Source organism: Vanessa atalanta, chromosome 20 (assembly GCF_905147765.1).
Source record: "Vanessa atalanta chromosome 20, ilVanAtal1.2, whole genome shotgun sequence".
Lineage (NCBI taxonomy): Eukaryota > Metazoa > Arthropoda > Insecta > Lepidoptera > Nymphalidae > Vanessa > Vanessa atalanta.
In genome coordinates, this window is record NC_061890.1 from 347,003 (window position 1) to 360,542 (window position 13,540).

Below are 13,540 nucleotides of genomic sequence, written 5' to 3' on the forward strand. Positions count from 1 at the left end.
TAAGTAGGTAGACATGCGAATGGTCCACCTAATGGTAAGTGGTCACTAACGCCCATAAATTATAAATATTTGTTTTGTAAGAAATATTAACCATCCCTTACATCGCTAATACACCACGAACCTTGAAAAATAGGATGTTGTGTCCTATGTACTTGTTACACTGTCTCACTCACCCTTCAAATTGGAATACAGCAATATTGAGAATACCTACCCAGACGAGATTGCATAAAGCCCTACCACCAAGTGCAGTACCAAGGCGTAAACGCCTATTTCTATTAAAAGAAAATGTTTAAAATTATTGTATAAATTTAGTATTACGATATTTATTCTATTTACATAAGTATATTTAATTATTCCATATTTTAACATATTGTAACACTGTACAAAGATATTGCGGTTGCTTGTATCTATTATCAATGCTGACTAACTGACAGTGACAGCTGTCAACACCACGTCAACAATCATGTACATAAGTACATGTATTTTGTATTTTTTTACGAAAACAAAGTTTAGATAATAATTAAGTACTAAGATAAAACTATTTGAAACATAGATTTTCAATATTCAAAATAATCAGCATTCAAATTACTTTGTTTGAACATAGGATTTAAAAATTAGGTTATTCACATTTATTAACATTTAAAAACCATATAGAAAGGCTGTTTCGTCTTGTCACAAATAGTACTCAATACAAGAATTATGGAGCAACAAAAGACGAGTACAAAATTCTACGAAATATGTAGATTATGCTTGGATGAAAATGGCCACTGTGATATATTTGACAGAAACGAATTACAAGATAACATTTACCGATGTATCGGAGTAAAAGTATTTATTGATATGATTAGAATTATTTATAATCAGGCGATGCAATGCTTAGATTTTTACAATACATTTAATATTTTTAGGTGTCACTAGTTGATAGTTTGCCGCAGAAGATCTGTGCTAAGTGCTTAGAGATCATAGATAGAGCGACTGAATTACGTATCATAGCTAAAAAGAATGACATACATTTAAAATCACTTTTCTGTTGTGTAGAAGGTGATACTTCTAAGGTTTGTATTAACAAACTTTATTAAACTTGTCTTATAATTGTCTCATACATTTGATATTGGTTTAATGTTTTATAATTTATCCATCAAGGCTTGCCCAGAGGATTCGGTTAAAACTGTTGAAAGCACTCATTTCGAAAGAGACAAAAGTTTAAGCCCAGAGCGGAACCTTGTCATTGAGAAATTTATATCCGTTCGGAAAGATTTATTTGAATCTTCAGTCACTGAGGTATACTTTACACATGTATCATGTGAATGTCTTTTTTCCTATATTGTATTACAAGGTGGCAAATGGGCCATTTTTTATTTAATATAGGTAGTCACCACAGGCATTAGCAGCTTAAGAAATATCAATCATCCCTTACATTGTCAATGTTCCACCTATCTTGGAAACTAAGATGTTAGGTCCCTTGTGTCTGTAGTTACTGACAATCACCGTACAAAACAGAACACTACAATACAAAGTATTGTCTTTGAATGGCAGAGTATGTAGACAGCAATGAGTTACCTGATGGATAGGAGTCACTATTGCTCATACAATATAATATCAAATTACTGATTCCTTCTAGATTAATCAACAGAAAAGTACATAGATGTTTCATTAAATTTTTTATAGAAGAATTATCATATTTTACCAAAATATTTATATTATATTTATAAATATTATCTGAGAGACTATTTTTCTGATTGTTTTTTGTTTGTCTAATATCTAAGTAAATAAATTAGAAAACTAGGCCCATTTTCCATTTTTAATTGTTTTTTTTTAAAGCTATAAAGTATTATAGCTTTCTTACTTTTATCCAAACTTTTAATGTGCAAACCAAGGTACCTTAATGGACCTCACATGCGGATGAGGCTGCAAATACTAATTAATTTTTTTTTTCAATAATTATATTTTTAGGAATCAATAACGAAGACTGAACAACAGGCTGACAGCTCTCAGAATCGAGTTAGTATAAAGGATTTTAAATGTGAAGATGGCAACAGAGAGTATAAATGTAATGTAAGTTAATTGAATACTTTAATTTTTTTTTTCTTTCTGTAAGCACTGAATTAAATAAACGGTTAATTTTTTAAGGCCTTCATAACAATGTCGTAAATTTAATATACCTAAAATGTATAATCCTTAATATAACAGTTGTAGAACAATGACCATTGAAATAAAATAACATTTAATTGCGGGTAGTAAGTTGTATTTGTAAAGTCTGGTAGAAATATCTATCTACGACATTACGACGTAAAGGAAGGATCATTTACGCGTCGTACATTTATAAAAATTTTACCTATGTTTTTAAAATATGTAATGAAATATTTAATATTTAATATGAAATATTTATTTATTTATGCTTTATTGCACCAATACGTAATGCTAGGCCGGCCTTTTCGCTGAAACAGTGCTCTCTTCCAGGTAACCTTTGGACAGAGAACTGGTTGTAAAAAACTAATTTGGGAAGGGGTACAATAACTTTGTTAAATCATTTATTGCATATAAAATATAATAATACACATATAACTATAAAACAAGTAACACACATACAACTGAACATATAAATAAATAAATACATACCGATAAAATATAATATAAAAATTTACTAAAATTAAGAATAATAAGAATCTTCAGCTCGACATGAATAAACACGAAATTAGCATATTCATTTCCTTCGGAAATCGGAATTCATTGGCAGGCGGTGGAATCGGTTTTTTGGACCTGCACCCAAAATTAAAATAATTCGTTGTGTCTTTTCAGATATGTTCAAAAAAATTTAACAAATGGAAAAAGCTCTACTTACACAATCGCCTTCACAATAAAAATTACGCATGTCCTCTGAACTTGTGTACTAAAAAATTTGCTACGAAAGGTGACTTGGAGAAACATATTCGAACTCACACCGGAGAGAAGCCGTACCAGTGTGATAAGTGTGACAAGAGTTTTGCTCAGCGAGGAACGTTAAAAACTCATAAGGAAACTGTGCATACCTAATAATCCTTAGAGGGAAGTTTTTTGCTCTGTAGTCTATTTCAATGGCAGGAACAGTTGAGATAAATAAACATCTTTGACCTTGAATTGACACATGTTTTAATCTGTAGTATTTAATGGATGAAACATGGCGTTTTGTTGGCGAAGTTGCTATAGGAATTGGAAGTGAAATTAAGTGTGATAGTGTTGTAACGATAAATAAATATATGTATATTAATCAAGAACACTTTGAAAGTGAATAACATAGCACCGCTATTAGCGAATCGCATGGAATATATACATCCAAGGTTTGTTTATCTTCACTCCTCCTGCTGTTGGAATATAAATGACGTCTCATTAAAGTTAATTTAGGAACTATTGTTAAGTGAAATGTGTGACTGTTGATGTATCTAGCGTAATAAAACGGATCTCCTGCATGTTATTTTCAGGCTACATCTTTATTACGATTTGCCCAAACAATACGATATTCGTACTTTTGTAAAATATTTTCAATGAGTTATGTAACACACCTCGCACTATTCATCGGACTAACGCCGTGTTAAACGAATCGTTAGTTGTTATTTTTCGATTATAAATACTCCAATGTACACCAGAATTACTTAGTACAGAAATATGCTAGAAAAGAACCAGCGTAAGCTCCTAAAGCCGTCACCTTAAGGGGGTCTGATGAATCACTTGCTCCTTAATAGGTAAGCCACTGTTCAATTCATGTCAAGGAGTTCTTATACCTAACAAGGCATTCTTCAAAAATTATAATATAAAAACATATATTTGATTGCCAGAATATTTGTACGAACAAAATAGATCTCATTAAAAAATTAAATAGTGTGCGAAGATATGTCGATAATGATAAAACAAAATATTCTAATTCGAGTTACCATTTAATACGAAACTATGCGAAGTATTCTAGTTTCCACTGGTAGTGTATTGTATATGTATTATTGGTTTCTAAGGGCAGATGTATTCCTCTCCGAACCGGAGGTAACTGAATCAAGTATTATTTATAAAATAGGACTGTCGTTGGAGGCGCGAGGGCCGCGCGCGGTGCTGGACCTTAATTGGACATGACGACATGCAGCGTGACTTTATTGTTATATTGACGGACACAAAAATTGTAAAAAATGTTATTATGGTATACCATGTCATTTAGTCAAAAGCGGTTATTTATTACAAACATAAACTCCAATATTATTATATGTATAGATTTAACGTTCTTGCTGTCACTGTAAAATATTGTTATCTATTTTGAATATAAAATTAAAACTAAGATACGGATTTGACGGATGTATATAAGTTCACGCTGTAATTATTAATGGATGTCGCGCGTTAATTTTTTTTTTTTTTAATATTAAATAATGGCAGCATTATCTCTGTTTCTATGTGTTATTTTAAATAAGTATTTATTGTGTTACCACTTTTAATAAATCAAGGAATCGTTGCTTCATAAATATTTTTGTTTCAATTTGACTTCGTATCTGCAAAATGTCTTTGTTCTTTTATATTTTTAGTATTTATATAAAATACTCACTTCGACTGAATATTTATTATAATTTTCTTTTAATTTGTTTAAAGGCAACGCCACCCATGCATGTTTACGTAATTTTATGCGTATAATAAAAGGTGTTTTGTCGGTGCTCGGTACACGGAGGGAAAAAGCATATATATATATGTGTGTGTTTTTATATAACTGGCTTAATAAAATGCACAGCGAATTAAATATTTTTATTACCTTTCTCATTCTCACAGTTTTCGTAAGATCTACCTTTTTAAACTTCCATTATGCCAAATGTCCCTGCACTGTTACTTATAGGCATATACTCTGCTTGCTATTATTGTTAACTAAAAAGTTATTTGATGATGTTGATTTATTAACTTAAGCTTACAATTTTCATTGATTTTCTTTTCGATTCGAGAATATTATTGTCGTTTATTCAATACACGTTTCTACGCACGTGTTATCGCAGCGCTTTGGAACCGTTGGTTATATTGCCGACCGAGACGGGAGTATGTTCGGTGTACTACGTCCAATACTGTAGGTTCGCGTGTATGTCAAATTGCATAATTCACTAATTTATTTAGAATTTAGGGATAACTTATTTTTTATGATTTCGATAGGCGGACGATCAAATAGGTCACCTGATGGTAAGTGGTCACTATCGCCCATAGACAATGGCGCTGTAAGAAATATTAACCATTCCTTACATCACCAATGCGCCACCTTGGGAACTAAGATGTTACGTCCCTTATGCCTGTAGTTACACTGGCTCACTCACCCTTCAAACCGGAACACAACAATACCGAGTACGCGGTAGAATATCTGATGAGTGGGTGGTACCTACCCAGACGGGCTTGCACAAAGCCCTACCACTAAAAATCTCAATAAACTATGTAGGCACTGCTGGTGAGTGTATATGCATGTTTTTCTGCATCACCGAATTACAAACGAACATCGGAAACTCAATGGTATTTGCAATTAGCTACCTGGTTCAGGTCCACATGTTTTGCTTATAAGGCCATTTAAAAAGTCCACGAAGCGAGCTCCCAAAGAGAGCTTGTGCGTCCATTGGTTAACGCACGTGACATTCCTGCGCCCTCATTGGTTTACATTGCAGCTTTGTCTTATGCCTATGGGCGCATCGACCAATGAGGTGCGAGAATTTTGTTCGACTAGTGGAATGGTCTACAAAAAACAACAAAATAATGTAAAATAATTTATTTTTATACACGGGTAAAATAGTAATATTTACAATATTTCTTAAAACAACGCGTTACAGATAACTACTTATTGACTCCTGGATACTCAGATTATATAACAAAAGTTAATGGGAGCGCGGGGAACATTTTAGTGAAGTAACATAATCGGATACACAATCAAAGCGAAATTTCTGGTACTTCGAAACGAGTGATTTATGAATACGTTAAAAGTATTAATTTGTATTTGCTTTTATCGCTTCACTATAGTCAACCCTTTGGGTATAATCTGAGCCAAGAGACGATATTATTTATTATAAAATATGACAATTGAAATTGTTAAGCTACATGTACATTTAAAAGTCATAATTTTAAAATAAAACGCTTGCGTATGTTTGTTTTCCAAAAGATAATTTACTCTACAACAATTAACTTTACAATTAAATTAACATACCGCAAATAATCATACTGTAATCATTGTTATAAGACATTCCGGCCTCACTTAGATAACGTTTTTGATTTACATAAATTAACCCTTAACACATGAAATTTCCAAATGAAAATTACAATATATTAAATAATAAATAAACGATGAATTGATATTAATTCACAAGACTCTGAATTTGGCGTTTTATATTATTGCTCCATTTATATTTGTAGAAAACGGCAATAATTAATTTAAACTAAGAATTAATTGGGAGTACTCTTTAACTTCGATATGATTGTCTCGGAATTAGTAACAGCCTGGGTGTATCCCACTGCTTTGCAACGGCCTCGTCTGATTAGTTGTGTAGCATATTTCATTACGCTCCTCCAATGTCGGTGTATTTCCTTCACCGAGTATTTTTATTTATATTATATGATGTAAAGTGGTCAACACTGCTCAAAGACATAGATAACCAATCCTTACATCGACAATGCGCAACCAACCTTGGGCACTAAGATGTAATTTCCGTAGTTGTACTGGCTCACTTAGTCTTAAAATCGGATCACGACAAAATTATTGCTCATGCTAAGTCAGCAAGATAGAATATCTGATGAGTGGTTAATAGCCTGGGTAGGTACCGAGGTGTACGACGCACATACGATATTATAAATATGTACAACTTAAACGAATGAAAATTCAGCGGCACTTGTTTCCATTTGGCTCCAAGAACTGGTCTAGTTTAATTTCAAAATATACGTGGAAAAAATTCGCATTAAAAAAAAAAAAAACTAGTGAGCCAAGATGAGTGAAAACATCCGAAATAAATAAGGTAAACTCTAAAGGAAGACAACAATATTTTTCCATCTCGTTCAAAATCGAAAAGATTCTCGATGACTGTACTAACTAGATATACAGTCATCGGCAACGTTGTGTGAGTGTGCGCCCTTGTGAGTGTGTGCTGTGTTTTTGTCATAATTAAAAAAAAAGAGATTTATACGAGAAACGAGCAATGAATAAGGCCGTCTTATAGAAAGCTGACAGTGATCTTTGCTGCTATCACGGTTAGAGCGTAGCACGTTGTTATCAAATATTTGTTGCGGATTGATGAATGTTGCAGTATTATGCTACTGCATACGTCCATAATATGACTTTTTTTTATGGCATTGGTTGGCGGCCGAGCATATGGGCCACCTGATGGTAAGTGGTCACCACCGCCCATAGACAAAGGCGCTGTAAGAAATATTAACCATTCCTTACATCACCTATGCGCCACCAACCTTAGGAACTAAGATGTTATGTCCCTTGTGCCTGTGATTATACTGGCTCACTCACCCTTCTAACCGGAACACAACCATATTATACTGAGTACTGCTGTTTGGCGGTAGAATATCTGATGAGTGGGTGGTACCTACCCAGAGGGGTTTGCACAAAGCCCTACCACCAAGTGGTAGGTAGGTAGGGCTTTGTGTTTTCTTGTTTTGATATCAATCCGCAATAAATATGTGACAGCACCACTGTACAATCATACAAACTGTTTTTTTCCAACTTTATGATGGCAGTCAGATTATGAAACTAACATTGGAATCGTTAAAGTGTCAATTTATAAAGACAAATAGGTCAGGGAAGTTTAGTTCGTTGTTTCGATAGCGTCACATCTGCCATCGCGGTTCAAACCCGAATAAAATACACAAGGGATAATATTATATCGTGAAAATTTTATGAGTACAACGTGAGGATTTTAAAGACTTCAACAATATACAAAAATGTTTATCTTAGATTCAGTGAAAATATAAGTATGTTTCGAAACTATATATGTAGCAGCAGATAGGTTTGAAATCGAAATCCAAATCTATCATACGGGCATGGAACTAGATCTCAATTTTTCTACGAATCCATAATAAATACCATAGATAATTCACAATGATATTGCGTTAATGAAATGTCAAAGTAGCTTATTTCCATCTCGTATGGTTGGGCGCGCCTCCCCACGCGTGCGAGCGAGACGCCGCACGGCGCGCCGGCGCTCGTGTCGAGCCGTGACCTTGAAATACGTAAAACTCAACGTTTACGATATTTTACGTCATAATATATATCATACGCGACAGACATCCGGTTTACGCGAATACAATTGATCCGTGTTTTTCGTGTGTTTTTGGCATTTGGAAAGTAAGTTTTGCCTTTTTTATGGAACGTAAATTGTAAAAATGCAAATCATTAATTTATTTATAAATACAGTGCTGTGTTTAAAATAAAATAAATAGGTTGATGCAACGATCGAGATCACGATAGATATTTTCTTGCCGCCTCTGTTAAATACTAAACTCTGTGTCAGCAGGAGTACCGTAGTACGGACTTATTTCGGTCAGACGGGTCCATACAACATCCCTATCGAGTTCGGACTAGCGGGACTTGGGGATAGAAAACGTTAGAGAGTGATACTTATATTTCCACAAAATATGTTATGTGTGTATGTATATTCAATGGAATGCATACAGAAGTAGGAGGAAGGTACAAACGGCGACCACGATACCGATGATGAGCGAGTCTCGTCGCTTGCGGGCGTTTATTCTGTATATGAGGCTGTTCAACATCGGGAACCTGGAACACACGTGCGCTGTATTAACGACTTGTTTCTTATCATTTCATGTTGGACGATCATCATCCTCCTGCCCTTATCCCAATTTTACTTGGGGTTGCGCCGACCCGACATGTCTTCTTCTTCCATACTTCTCTGTCGGACGTCATCTCACAAACTGTAACATTATTTCTAACCATATCGTCTTTCACACAATCCATCCATCGTTTCTTGGGTCGTCCGCTACCTCTATATCCATCGACATCCATTCTCAAAGCCTTTCTCACAACATGGTCCTCATTCCTCCGCATAACATGCCCATACCAAGACAGCCGGTTTCCAGATAGCTTCTCGGTGCCGGTGCCACTTTCAAACTTCCTCTTATGTACTCATTCCTTACTCTGTCCATTCGCGTAACACCACACATTCCTCTCACCATTCTCATCTCCGCCTCATGCAATTGTCTTTCAGTCATCAACTCGACGATACTCGGCCAAATAGACCTGAATCATCCGCCTAAGGACATTCTTCCTATTCGCCACAAGCCCTGGAAACTAAAAAATGTTATGTCCCTTGTGCCAATAGATACACAGGCTTAGCTTTCAAATCGGAACACAATAATACTAAGTATTCCTGTGTAGTGGTAGATGAGTGGCTACCTACCAAAATATTTACACGAAGCCCTACCACCAATTAAATATCAATAATACAACACCACCGCCTACAATAAAAAGGAACACACATCCTATTAATATATATGTTTAAGTAACAATTCGGCGCCATTGGTGTTGAGATACAATATTACGTACCTATTTGTGATGTCGTTAAACCTCGTCTGCATCCTCTTGAACGCCTGTCGCTGCGACGTGAGGTGTTCGCGCGCCTCCATCGCTATGTTGATTTGCTCGTCCACCAGAATGTGCGAACTGAAAGGAACAAAGTCGGTACGTCATTCACCAGGCGAAATTATTTAAATCAGCCAATGAAATTATAGCTTCAGCAAGGAATACAGGTAAAGATTATCTTAAAAAAAAAACATTGATAAATACGGCTCGCTGCAAAATACATAAAATGAACGCGGAGCGTGGAGTTACATAGGGGACTCAATAGCGTGAGGAGTCCCGGGAGTACCTGTGCAGATGGGCGGCCTCCTTGGAGTACTGGTCGCGGCGGCTGAGGCCGTGGGCGGGCGGCGGGCTGGCGCCGCGCAGCAGCTCCTCGCGCTCGCGCCGCGCCGACACGCGCACCGACGTCTTCTCGAACTCTTGCTGGTAGTCCTGGCGTGGTGTTCAAGGACGTTTCAAATCGTTCGTCGGTGTCTTTCGAAGTCACAGGCCGAGGTAAAATGTTCACTCTTTGATGGGTCATGCTCTGATATGATCCCTTTTTTATACAAGTTTTGGAAAAGTCACAGAAATCTATTTTCGTATTTTGCTATTGGTCTAAAGCTAAACTCTAAAGCATCTGGTTGTGTAGAACAAGAAACATTATGATGTTAAAATGTTCCGCTGTTAAAGATAAAGTTTGTTCAAGACCAAACATAATGCTAGCACAGGTTACTAAGAATGGTACACAGAATACAAACACATTTAAAATTTAATACTGTGTTAAAATAGGAGCCGAGATGGCCCAGTGGTTAGAACGCGTGCATCTTAACGGATGATGTCGGGTTCAAGCCCAGGCAAGCACCACTGAATTTTCATATGCTAAATTTGTGTTTATAATTCATCTCGTGCTCGACGGTGAAGGAAAACATCGTAAGGAAACCTGCATGTATCTAATTTCAAAGAAATTCTGCCACATGTGTATTCCACCAAACCGCATTGGAGCAGCGTGGTGGATTATGCTCCAAACCTTTTCCTCAGAGGAAGACGAGGCCTTAGCCCAGCAGTGGGAAATTTACAGGCTGCTTATGTTACTGTGTTAATACCATAAGAATTTCTCTGTGTCTCTTGATAGTGTGTAATGTAGCTGTTCCACTCGGGGCCAAGTCTGCCATTCTGTCGTTTATACTTGATAACTGAAATTAAAAATATATGTAATGACAATATGGAGGTTGTTTTGATTCTAATGCTATTACTAGTTAAGACTATGGTTCCTGTCATCAAATATATCTTATTTTGTTCAAGACAATGTTTTGTGTTTTTAAACATTGTTAAACTTTTTCTGTATTGTGGTGTGCTAAATATTTTTTTATTTATTACATTGCTTGATAATCGCTTTGTGTTGATAAAAACCATCTTTTGAAACAAGCAAAGCTGATGGTATTGAGCTACCGTTACACTGCTAACGGTGCATTGGCCAAACCAACTTTGGCAACTAAGATATTATAGTTTTTGTGCCTGTAAATACACTGCGGGATCACTTGCCCTTCAAACAGAACACATACTATGTATTGCTGTCTGTATTATATTATGTTTTATGTGGGGAATAGTTATGTAGACCCAATAGAGGTACAATAAAAAATGAGGTAGGTCAGTTATTGTACCAGTAAGTAGATATTAAAGAGGAAAGAGCAAGACAGCTAATGTTAGATTATATGCTTTTTCTCACATTGATGGTGTAACAATGTCCACAGATGTAATATAATTTAATCAAACAAAAGTATAGAGCAAAAATTTTAAATCCTAATAAGAGTTTAGGATTTTAAAATATCATATAAAAATTAAGCACTTATAGATGATTATGCTAATAGCTCATTGCACAACTTTAAATCATCTGTGGCTAAAGAACTAAGTTGAAAAAAGTAATTTGAGTTTGTGCAGTGGAAGTGCACTTATATTTAAATAAGATATGTAATTTAATAATTGCACTTGCTTGTATCATTTAAATGTATGTTATATCAACACTTCTACTTTAGATTTTAGAAAAGGTAGCATTATTCTTTTCTAAAGACCAAAGATTGTATCACGATTTTTATCATTTTTTTCTTACAAGATTTATAACTAGAATTGTATTAAGATTCTATATTTTTTCTTTAAAAATTCCTTGACATATGTCATACACATAGATTTTGTCTCAGGTTCAACATAGGTGCCTAATCTTATAGTTATAATTTTTTTAACTATGCTATAATACCTTATTCAAAAGCTGCTGCAGTTCCATGGACATGGTATCGAACATATCATCACTGTTAATAAGCGGAGCAGTCTCAGGACTAAGGCTGGAAGATGTTGAACTCATTCCAAGTTTACTAAACGCCACTAACTTAACATCTATATCGTTTTCTAGCAAGCGAGCTTGTTTCCTCACATCTAAAACAAGAGTTAAGTTACTAATAACAAATAGAATCTTAAGATTTATAACTTATTTGTATTATTCATAGTATAAATATATTGTATTTTATTTATTGATATTACGACTTCTAGCATAATTGATAACAAGTTTATGGGATAAAATGCAACGTCACAAATTAGGTTTACAGATCGGACTTTCTAGCCGGCGTAAAATTAAGATATTAGTCACCTTCCCATGTCGAGCCTGCCATAGTAGCCATTTTTCAATGTAAATATATATTAAAACGATTATTTACTGTTGTTTTTGATTTAGCTAACGAGGTATTGATACCTTGTTTACAATTATTCACAAAGAACTAAATAGATAATAAGCGTAAGTCAAAGAACGGCTCAAAGTAATGTCCTGAAAGTACTTTGACATTGTCAAAGTGACGTTATCACATTAGAAAAGACAGTGACAACTAGTCAGAGTTGCCATTACGCTGATCTTTGCTAATTAACTGAATTATTAAACATTTCGATTAATAAAAAAACATCCTACGCGATAAGGTACACAAAATTATGCAGATTAATTCTATTTTTTATTAATTTAAAGTTATTTGTTTATCAATACTGCTATAGACATATTTAAAATGTTGAAAGCTGACTTTGTTAGATTTAGCAGTTAATAATTATCTTTAAAATAAATTTACGAGGGAAGCAACTATATACTAAAATTAAATTGTTATTGGATCAAATAAGTCACTGGATTGATAAATCATTTGTACAGCCATTTTGATAAATAACAAAATTAACTTATAATATTATGGCCAATCAAATAGCATTATGTGGAATAATCTTAACATTATAGTTAGAATAAGACCACCACACTTATATTCTGGAATCTAGGTTATCGTGAGGGTAACCGAATAATATAAATATCTGAGAAAACGGTTCAGTAATAGCAGCAAAGTCTCTTGATTAACAGCTTGAGAAAGATCTATATCCAGCAATGCAGGACGATTGGCCGACGACGACGACGACGCAAAAAAAACAGATAAATATGAAACTCTATTGATTTTTGTGAAATAATGCTAAAAAAGTAAGTTTTTGAAGGTACATCAAGCAAGATAAATTGAATATTAGAAGTCTATACGTTTAAGACGATGGAGATTTCAACGGAAGTCACTGTTGTTAGGTCAGTGTAGTAACTAACGAAATATCTGGTTATAACTTGATGATTATAAAGAAAATCTATCAACATACTCATTCCCAAGGGTTTCTAAAAGTTGAAAGCTTTTTCGAAGTGTAAAAAGCGGTGTATTTTGTTTGAGAAAGGTTTCATATTTTAGCATTAGAATTTATATTAATAATTCTTTAATTTGGTTTCATATTAAAGAATAATATTTTTTAACTAAATTTAGAAATTAACTGAGTTTGTTATCTACACACATTGAAATCTTCAATGTCGAAGCTGCGGGTTTGAATGTTTATTTACACATATTACGTTAACATCGACATGCTTGCAAAATAACGTTTTTTTTTTTTAAATCGATATTTATTAATGCTTGAGTCAATATAATTTATACTGTTTAATTAGTA

General features: G+C 34.4%; 2 protein-coding genes across 3 annotated transcripts; one reads left to right on the top strand and one right to left on the bottom strand.

Annotated features, from left to right (window-relative positions):
• The first annotated feature begins 503 nt into the window (after nucleotides 1-503).
• On the top strand, nucleotides 504-4,606 carry LOC125071873 (zinc finger protein 28-like). Of its 2 annotated transcripts, XM_047682292.1 has the most exons (5): nucleotides 504-828; nucleotides 909-1,055; nucleotides 1,144-1,281; nucleotides 1,954-2,055; nucleotides 2,800-4,606. In XM_047682292.1, exons 1-5 carry the CDS (start codon nucleotides 700-702, stop codon nucleotides 3,031-3,033), a joined length of 750 nt encoding a protein of 249 aa, XP_047538248.1. In that variant the 5' UTR covers nucleotides 504-699; the 3' UTR covers nucleotides 3,034-4,606. The 2 variants fall into 2 exon arrangements, with proteins under 2 accessions (XP_047538248.1, XP_047538249.1); XM_047682293.1 differs by lacking the exon at nucleotides 1,144-1,281.
• A 3,770-nt stretch (nucleotides 4,607-8,376) lies between these two features.
• On the bottom strand, nucleotides 8,377-12,349 carry LOC125071696 (Golgi SNAP receptor complex member 1). The gene is made up of 6 exons (XM_047682035.1): nucleotides 12,189-12,349; nucleotides 11,802-11,977; nucleotides 10,654-10,743; nucleotides 9,855-10,000; nucleotides 9,533-9,649; nucleotides 8,377-8,746 (listed from the first exon to the last, which is right to left on the bottom strand). Exons 1-6 carry the CDS (start codon nucleotides 12,217-12,219, stop codon nucleotides 8,626-8,628), a joined length of 681 nt encoding a protein of 226 aa, XP_047537991.1. The 5' UTR covers nucleotides 12,220-12,349; the 3' UTR covers nucleotides 8,377-8,625.
• Between the last annotated feature and the right edge of the window lie 1,191 nt (nucleotides 12,350-13,540).

Coding starts and splice junctions, on each gene's coding strand:
- LOC125071873 (XM_047682292.1), top strand. CDS start 700: ATGGAGCAACAAAAGACGAGTACAAAATTCTACGAAATATGTAGATTA. Junction 1,056..1,143: donor TAGAAGGTGATACTTCTAAG/GTTTGTATTAAC, acceptor TTATCCATCAAG/GCTTGCCCAGAGGATTCGGT. Junction 1,282..1,953: donor TTGAATCTTCAGTCACTGAG/GTATACTTTACA, acceptor TTATATTTTTAG/GAATCAATAACGAAGACTGA.
- LOC125071696 (XM_047682035.1), bottom strand. CDS start 12,219: ATGGCTACTATGGCAGGCTCGACATGGGAAG. Junction 10,744..11,801: donor TGCAGCAGCTTTTGAATAAG/GTATTATAGCAT, acceptor TTTTAATTTCAG/TTATCAAGTATAAACGACAG. Junction 10,001..10,653: donor GACACAGAGAAATTCTTATG/GTATTAACACAG, acceptor ACACCACGCCAG/GACTACCAGCAAGAGTTCGA.